A 10049-nucleotide genomic window follows, 5' to 3' on the forward strand; every position below is an offset into this window, starting at 1 on the left:
TAACTAAACTGTTATAAACAATTAATACAATAAGTAAAATCAGCATTGCTACTACTGTCAATGCAGTATTTATTTCATGTTAGCCTGCTTAATTTAAATAAAGGCGACAAGAAAAATAAATAAAATGCGGGGGGGGGGGGGGTGGCTGTCACTGTTTCAGATATATTGTAAGGCGCAGGTAGGGCCAAATAAGTTATCATGAAATACCACCCAAGATCTTCAATGCATATTTTCCTTTTGTTGGCTGTGCGTAGTCGGACCGGTTCTGCTATGGAAGCTAGATATACCAGTCTGACAATTCCAAAAGCTGCTATGCACTGGTCAACCACCACTGACCCCCTAGAACTAAGTTTCTTGCAGTTACTTCCTATACCTAGGGGGAGACAAAAACCTTGCTGTCTCAATGCCCAGTGCAGGGTGTTCCCATCTGTCCTTAGTTTGTAAGGCAAGTCTTGCTTATGACAGCTGTGCCTAAAAAGTGACAGTGCCCAGTATCACGGTATTCTGTCAGAAAACACTGCATTGTTGGCTTTCTCCGAGTTAAAACGTTTTAACATGGTATGGAAAAATAGAAGCAACTGAAATTTCAAAATCTTAAGTCATAATTCGGTATACACAAGTCGTTTGCACTTATGCAGTGTGGAATGTCCCACAGTATACGGGATTTTGTTAATAAATATCCCATTTAGGGCCATATATCTTAATCTCTTACCAGAAGAATCGGGGATAAAGCCAAAATTATCAGGGACAAAAGGTCCCAAATCATAGGTACTTTCTAAATATTGAGACTACCGACTTTACATGGTGACAAAGTAAGAGGAGTTGAATTAGCTTGCATTTTCAGAGGTAAAATAAGTCGGTGGCTTTAATTGTTGTAATTATTTGCTGCCACCGTATGTTTGCAAAAGCCAAATTCAGTGACGTCCACAAAATCAGGAACGTCCCTGAAAAATCAGGGTCACTTGAGAAGCATGTTTGTGAGTGTCGAACAGTAAAATCTGTGTCAGTTAAGAAGCATGTTTGTGAGTGTCGAACAGTAAAATCAGGGTCACTTGAGAAGCATGTTTGTGAGTGTCGAACAGTAAAATCTGGGTCAGTTAAGAAGCATGTTTGTGAGTGTATAACAGTAAAATCAGGGTCAGTTGAGAAGCATGTTTGTGAGTGTCGAACAGTAAAATCAGGGTCACTTGAGAAGCATGTTTGTGAGTGTATAACAGTAAAATCAGGGTCAGTTGAGAAGCATGTTTGTGAGTGCCAAACTGGGCAAAATGTGCTACCCAGTTCTCTCGCTGTATCATTATAACTCTGAGACAAAGTGAATTACAGTAAATAGTTGGCGATTCATCCGACGGTCTGCTCCCCATTTGTTGATTCCCTGGCGTAACCCACTAGCTGAAAAAAAGTGGAAATAGTTCCAGTATGGACTACTTTTACAGGGCGATTGCCCCCCCCCCCCCCGTGACCACTTAAATTTTGAAGAAGAAACATAATCATTTATACATTGTAGCCAATACACATTAATGTAACTGATTTTCATAGAATTGCCCTCACACCCACGCGTCACGTATCTGAACCCCTGTCTTACATTCTTAGGATGGAAAGCTTAGAGACACTGAAAGACTTGTTAAAAAATACAAAACTCGCTAACTCGCATGTGTGCACTCTCGCACGCACAAAGTACAACAAATGTCATAAGCCAAGTCAGTCTGCATGGATGCAGAGTTATAAAAGGATCAGTGGGTGCGATCCAGAACTGACGAATAACCGCATTAAATACCTTATCCAGGGTCATGCTGAAACAGTGGTGGTCGAAGCTTTCAACCTATTGTCTCTCATATCAGGACAAATCTATAAATAATTAGGGACAAATGTCTCAGATGGGGAGGCAACTGACAACATTCACAAATTCACTTACAACGTTGGCAGGATAAGATAGTTTGCATTACTATGCGTTCTGTGATGGATATAAAGTGTTTTGTCACAAAGTCGCAAATGCTATAAAGTACACAAAAGATACATTTTTAGAGGCAAAATCAGTGACATTTACTTGAGAGGTATGTTGGTAGTGCCATTTAAACCCAGATTTTCTGAACTCCTCCCTGTGGTGAGTGTACCCATGCCAACAACTGATTTTAGTGTGTGTGTGTGTGTGTGTGTGTGTGTGTGTGTGTGTGTGTGTGTTGGGGAGGTATTTGAAGACATGCATACATTGATGGAAACTTCTTACTACTCTCTTGCTCCAGATTTCTGTTGTACTTAATGTAACTCCACTTAAAAAAAAACGTAAAAAGCTGCATAGAAACCTAAAAATAACTATTGCCATTAGAACTCCTTTCTATTTATTAGGCCACCCATGTTACGAGCTCCTTTAGTGTTTCAGAGACTGTCTGCAAAACTGACATAAAAGCCACTGGCAGTTGCGTGCTTAATTCTTTCTTATCGTAAGTTCAGTTTATGTACTCTGACAAGTTGGGAGAATAGAAGTGCAAACTGCTGTATGATTCCGGGTGTGTGTGTGCGTGCGTGTGTGTGTGTGTGTGTGTGTGTGTGTGTGTGTGCGCGCGCTTGGGGAGGGATTATTAGTTTATTCTTTAAGAGGGCCTCCTGAAACTGTTTAAGGTGACCATACTCTATAAAAAGTTACTTATGTAACGGAAATACTCTCTAAAACTGTGATTAAAAAAAGAAATTGATGAAACTCTGCTCCTCCTGGAGAGCAAACTGTCCCCCATCCCGTGCACTTTGACATTTAGCTAAAGAATGTGGGCTTCACCTTGTGAGGTGATCCTGTTCCCACAAAGCCAGCAGTTGAATCAGGGTTAGAGGAGCTGGGGCTGCGTGGCATCAATGTGACCTAAACAGTTACTGACAAACTACGCTGTAAACTGAAAAAAGAAGTGCAACATCAAATTTAGCCAAATGTTAACGATCTCACATGCTTTAAAATGTATTTTACTAATGCACCCTTTTAAAAATCAAACTACTGTGGAACCCTCGCACACTGGTTAGGGATCTACTTCTAAAGTGCAGTTGCAAACCAGGAACACTTTTATTGTTTATATGCATACATATATATATATATATATATATGTGTGTGTGTGTGTGTGTGTGTGTGTGTGTGTGTGTGTGTGTAGCAGAAGGGGTACTGGACATTTGATTCATGAAAATATTAACGGGAGTGGAACATGGGTTACTAACACTAGTGCCCACCACATTATGTTTCAAAAGGGAAATCCATTAGTGCTTTACAAGTCACTGGACTGATATTGCTGTTGACAATTACTTGTCACAGATTTTGGTAGTAAACCTAGTGTCCTTGCCAGAAAAAGGAACTTGTTTTTTATCCTTCTGAAACAAATAAATATACTAATGCATAACTTACAGTCTTTATACTTTCCTCAAATTGGGACTGAATATAAAATCAGACTGCATAAAGTGCAGCTGTACTTTAGATCTTCCCTTATCTTTAGCATTTTAGGACATAAGTTAAAAAAGACTTGCAATCATTACATATTGTTTCTTCCTTTAAGCACTTTAAAGAAAGAGTTGATGTATACGACTTCTTATCAGATTGATGGGCTGGGTTTGATTGAAGTCCCTTTGTCATGCAAATGTCACATGCTTGATGGATGACCACAGATATCTGACAGACTTCAGGAGGTCTTCCACCATTGGCCCCAAGGGGGTCACGTGACAATCCTCTCCAGGACTTTGGGTTTAGAGCTTAGCGATCCATGGATGGAAGTTTTGCAGTTTTGACATACTACCTAAAGGTTGTAGGGCAGAAGAAATCCCCAGAAACAGGTTGACCCTCCTCCATCACTGGCAGATGGACAATACCAGGATGAACTCCTTCTTAGAGTATGCAATTTGTAACCGTGGGACGAGCGCCTACTCACCCAAGGGTTACCATCATTTAGATCAAGGGATGCCATCTTTTCCCTCTTGTTCAGGTACTACAAGTGACAACTATAATGGTGATGGACGGTTTTTAGTAGGAGGGAGCGCTTCAGTTCCAGTGCAACAAGAACTCCAAAATCCAAACCTCCATCACAACGCTCATCACACCAACGTGGGCATCCCCTATGGTAGCTCTGGACCAGCTTATACGCCGCAGACTTGCACTCAAGGCTATGGACATCAGTTTTACCTTAACCAGGAACCAGAAGGAGTATATTTCCAGCCAAACGGATTTGCCTCCAGCATTGGGCCTAGCATTGGGTCTTTGTCAGAGAACTACTGTGGCGTTTCGGGGCCTGGTCAGTACCAGCAGCATCAGTATGGACAGGAACAGCAGGGCTTCCTACAGGGATCCTACACCAACCTTTCCCCTCTTCCCAGTGCAGAAAAAGAGTCTGCATATCAAAACGAACAGTCTTCTGCAACGCAGACCTTTGAGTGGATGAAAGTTAAGAGGAACCCACCAAAAGCAGGTTAGTAGCACCCCGAACAAGTTTGTTTGCTTATTTATTTATATTTTATTTTGTTGACCGGGAGGTCCGGCTGGGCACAAAGGTGCCTAGGCTATGTTTGTTCTGTGTTTAGCATGGGGTTGTTGTGTCTTAGCATTGTTGAACGAAACGGATTTATGAAACTCTTGAGCATGTCGCCAGTAAGTATTAACCCTGGACGTCAGGGTGTAAATGGAAAAGACCAGAAACATGTTTTTCTGAGTAATGTTATGTTTAACTGATGGCCAAAACGGATCAGGTCACACGTTAGCTTTCTGGAGTATAAAACAAACTGATCAAAATGCAACAATCACATTCATCCTAAAGCTTGTTGAAAAAAAAATGAAGCTGAGTTCAACTTTTCATTAGTTAATATGCCAGGCTCCTATCTGACTGCTGCTTGGTTTAGATTGCTTTCTTAAATTGTTTGCTTCCTTATCATTAGCGTTTAAAGTTAAGGAGTGAATGATAATATCTGAGATTGTGGGACGGGTTATCCAGGCCTGCCTAACAAATACAGCGCTATCTTTATGGCGCAGACAGTACTAAGGTGATAAGCATGAGCCCTACAATTCTACTGAGTTAGTTGTTCAAGTCCCACTGCAGGAAGATACTACAGATATAAAGGATTGTTTACAGATGTACGCCTCGGTAAAAAAGAAACTGGGGACAAAAGTCTAACTTTCACACTGAAGTTCAGTAAACTGAATTACATATTATACAGTTTACAGTTTGTTGTGCTTATGATGATGGTGGTGGTGGGGGCAGCAATAAAGGTAAGGAATGAACTTACATAACTATAATCCACGCAGTGTTTGTGTGTGTGTGTGTGTGTGTGTGTGTGTGTGTGTGTGTGTGTGTGTGTGTGTGTGTGTGTGTCAATAAGTTTTACTTACTCAAACCAAAGTTCTCAGGCCACTCAAGACATATAGTAGTTTTTATCCTGTTATGATACACATGTTAAGGGCACTACACATTAATTCAATATTGGTTTACTGTATGCTTGTTTCTGTTACGTATTTGGCTGATCATTGTTCTGTTATATTATTTTATTTATTTTTTTCACAGCAACTAAGATTTCCGAATATGGATTAAATAGTCCTCACAACATCATCAGAACGAATTTTACCACTAAGCAATTAACTGAACTGGAGAAAGAATTTCATTTCAACAAGTACCTAACCCGGGCCAGGAGAGTTGAAATAGCAGCTGCCCTTGAGCTCAACGAAACTCAGGTCAAAATCTGGTTCCAGAACAGGAGGATGAAACAGAAAAAGAGAGAGAGAGAGGGGCTTGCTACCCATGTTCAGGGTAATGTAGCAAAGGGGGGAGAAACGTCTGATCAGTCAGTTTCCACATCACCTGACGTTTCCCCAAACTCCTCGACCTCCCAGGAAATCCGAGATTAGAAAATTAAAGGCAAGACTGATAAATAAAACGAAAAGTTCTCTCTCAGCTTTCTGTTCAAGAAAGCACGAATATCGTTTTCAGCAGTTAAAAGACTTGAACTTCCTATGTTTAACTTGAGACTGTGTGGGCAGAGACTTGGGGATTTGTGTCTGCATACCAGAACTTTTAAAAAGCACACTGCTTTACCCCAATGGTGTAAAAAGAACACAATTGTTTCAAGATAATTGAGCTAAGCAATACATCTGTGATCCAGTTCTAAAGGACTGAGACACATCCATCTGATTACCTATTTTTTTTCTTCTTGATAGTTGTAGAATTCAGCTCGATTACTTTAGAGCTCGGTTCTCAGATATTTTATAACTGACATAAATGTAGAGCAAATATTTAAAATATAAAATTATGCTATAATATAGATTTACTATTGCACAGAGGAACATTTGAACACAAAGAAGCTTTTCTTCTTAAAGCATTGTCAGTATGTCTTTACCTCAGGGACCTTATCCACTGTGTAATGGGATATGCACTTTTGCTAACACAAAAGTAGCCACAGTATTTTGTTGCAATTTTATTTAATGAACGTCTTGTAAATATACCCATACACAGCTTTTCTACAGCGTAAATTGTTTCAGTAATATCATGTTACAGTTTTATGTACTTTGTTTATTCGTGTATATATAATTATTTTTGTACGTTTACTGCATTTGCAATTGTTTCCCACAATAATGTGAATTCTCTTGAAATGCAACACACTTTGCACTATGTTTCTACAGGGTATTTGTTAGTGGTTTGTTGATTTTTTTTTCTAAGTAATCCACACTTTCATATGTCCGAAACCAGTTCTTTATCTAAGTGTTTTTGTACTTAGAACAACTGGTAATTGAATCGGGGACCTTGAAAATCAGCAAGGGCATACGCGCAGAGATCATTGTTTTTGGGTACTGCATTTAATCGGTTTTGACATATAAACGAAATTGCATGAACAATACCTCTACCGAAATGCCAAATTGTATTGCTTTAGCATTTTCGTATGTCTTAGTTTCAGGGAACGTGTTTCTAATAAGAAAAAAAAACTTTTTAAACATAAAATAGAATAGGTGTTATTTTTATGATATTTATAGTGTCCTTTAGAATGTAGACCAAGTGACCTCCTGCAGTTGTAACATTTAACTACCTCATTCAAATAAACCACTTTCTCTGCAGTAGTCCAGTACTTGTGTTTTATAAATAAAGATGTGATGCCTGTTTTACAGTGCTACTTCCTGTGAAGTGAGATCTCAGATGTTTTAAGAAGTGACGCTCATGCATTTCTACTAGGAGGAGAGAAGGGCGGAGTATTCAAAGTTCAAAAGGGCCATGAAGAAGAGGAAAAACTTGATTAAAGCATTTTGGTCATTCTGTTTTAATTCCACATACGTCGATTTCGGTGTTTATATACATCAGAAATAGCTGTAATATATTTGCATTTATTAACTGCCTCATAATCACCTTATATTCACCGGAAAGAGTGCATTAAACAATTATATTAAACTTCTGAATTACAGAATTCAGTAAAGATAGATGAATATAATCTTAGCATTTCTGCCAACAGGAATACCCTACTGCAGCTTCAGTTTTAGACGCCCCTGGAAGGGTATGACAATTAATCAATGCAAGCAGAAAACTTTCATTTTTAAAACTGGAAAATAAACTATCTATAATTAAACACGTTTTAAAATACATGGGCGCAACGAAAAATGTGACAGCAAACTCCGGATGTAGTTCTGACCTTTTTACCTTAAAGCGCCTCTAGGATGTCTAAACATGTAAATAGAGAACTGGGTGATGGATATTACTGTCCTGTCCCCATTCATGGCTCTCAACCTCTCAGCACAAAAAAATCTGGACGAAAACAAAAATAATGGGGGACAAAGCCCCAGAAACAGGGACACATTTTAAATAGTCTCTTATAAACTTAGAAAGTTGCTGGAATAAAAGTTTTTAAGTGAATTCAATCCTTACTGATTTGCCACAAAAATCCAGAAAATATAAAAAATTTGTGAGGAGCAGACCAACGATGTGACGCACAAATCTGGACATTCTGCAAAAATTTGGGCAGTTGAGAGGTATGCCTCCATTCCAATCCCAGTTTGAAAACGATGATAGACAAATTAAAGATAAAGGAATGAGTCTTGCATGCATTTGTAATTATTACTAAAACTAAAGACGGAGGAAGATATTGAACGTATTATTATTATTATTATTATTACTATTATTATTAATTTTAGTAGCAGCAGCGGCAGTAAGAACAGTAATAACAACAGGAGTAGGTAGTAATAGCAGAGGCAGTAACCGCCTGTTTTCTTCAGACTTTAATGAGAGCTGTTAACTTTAGCAGGTCCTTGTTCAATTTGCTGACTAACGCTCTGCTATTACATTAAAGACTTGAAAACTGGCTCTACACGCAAATATGGATTGCTTGTCCTTACTAAAAAGCAAGCCTCTGAAGAATAATAACTCGAATATGTGAAAACCTTCCAAAAATGTTACTGGAAATCACATTTGAAGATAATTGGGAATTAAAAGACTCGCATGGAAGGACAAATGCTGTTAATGAGTGTTTAGCGTAAAAAAATGTCCAGCAGACTTTTTTTTTGGGGTGGGGGGTATTACCCCACATGCTTTATCTATGTTTGTTTTCTTAATAAACTTATCTATTATTGCTGAAAGGGATACTCTATTGTGTGTGTGTGTGTGTGTGTGTGTGTGTGTGTGTGTGTGTGTGTATATATATATATATATATATATATATATATATATATATATAATAGCCATCTATATCCAAAATGCCACAACCATAGGCATCGTCTTCTAAAATTCCCTGTATAACAATTACATATTCCAGTTTATCGAATTATCATCCATCCATCTAGCCATCCTCAACCCCCTTTTTCCATTAAATATTACAATTCCGTTCTTTACCTTTCAATAAATACAAATTAAAAGTGTTATATCTGTCAATATGCCCGTGGTGACCTACTAACAATCCATTAAAGCTTCGCTAACTGGTATGGTTTATGGTCACGACAGCTGCTTTTGATTTATTGCAGTGATTTCCTCCCAACACCTAGCCATGTTTCTGTAGCATGCTTACAAGGTAAACAGAAGGCCTCTGTTTTTAATAGTGTCCCTTGTACACAAGGTTTTATAAATATATTTTATAAATGTGTTGCTATAGGTGTACATACACACGTACTTGCTTTTCATTAATTTGTTGCCAGGATAAGCCCACTGAGCACTAATGCCCTTTTCCAGGGGTGACCCGGGAACACTGTCTGGTCAAATGATTTGCTCATAGTCATGCAGTAAGCAAATACAGGTAGAAATTCAAACGTTGTACACTTGGTTGCAGCCAACAACATGCTCCTTAATTCTCTGCGTTAACTTACAGACAAATGGATCTGTACCCTGTGTGTGATATGTCTGTGTCCTCAAGAAGGTGTGAATATTTTTCAAGTGTTCCTTATTCCCAGGGCAGCCACTTCAAAGAATATCCAAATCCCTTGTCCCTTCTTTGAAAATCAAAAGGTGCCACCGGAACGCATTCAGGCTTCCTGTTTGTTTGGTACAAAGGGTGTATGCTTCCATTTCAAATACTGTCAGCCAAAGAATCTGCATATGTAAATAACTTTTTTTAACTTTTCAAAGACTTTTCTCATGCCACTGGAAAGACGCCAGCTGCAGTCGCTTGTTGGAAGCTTTGCCTGGTCTGTTTCTGTTGTCACACAGTAATTTACAACAGGTTCTTAACATGGGAGAGTAGATTTCTTCAAACAACTGCTGTTATTCTCACATTAAATACTAAAGGAAGGAAGAGTTAATTTGATATTTTTCCATTTCCATAAAATCTCCTAAAACCGTTTTAGCACAGTGTTGGGGTAATAGAATGCCTCCATCTAGTCATCAAATATGATCTGCAGTGGTCACCCTTGGGCTTACAAATGCATATTTAGAGTTTCCATCATACTCCATTCTACCCTTAAAAATTGCCCACTTAAGTAAATGAAAGCCTGGGTCCTCTTTAGGCATTTCTCTCCCCTTTGGACCACACAGTTCATTTTATACAAATATAACTACTATCATTTTTGCAATCAGTTTTAGTGTAGTCCCCTAGACCTAACTCTTAACATTCTGTTGATGTGCCATGTTGTT

General features: G+C 38.6%; 1 protein-coding gene across 1 annotated transcript; it reads left to right on the top strand.

The window, feature by feature from the left end:
- The first annotated feature begins 3829 nt into the window (after positions 1 to 3829).
- Positions 3830 to 6897, top strand: HOXB1 (homeobox B1). The gene is made up of 2 exons (XM_044055485.1): positions 3830 to 4433; positions 5520 to 6897. Exons 1-2 carry the CDS (start codon positions 3830 to 3832, stop codon positions 5858 to 5860), a joined length of 945 nt encoding a protein of 314 aa, XP_043911420.1. The 3' UTR covers positions 5861 to 6897.
- The last annotated feature ends 3152 nt before the right edge of the window (positions 6898 to 10049 follow it).

This window comes from Protopterus annectens, chromosome 13.part0, assembly GCF_019279795.1.
Source record: "Protopterus annectens isolate FY-2018-M chromosome 13.part0, PAN1.0, whole genome shotgun sequence".
In the NCBI taxonomy this organism is placed as follows: domain Eukaryota; kingdom Metazoa; phylum Chordata; order Ceratodontiformes; family Protopteridae; genus Protopterus; species Protopterus annectens.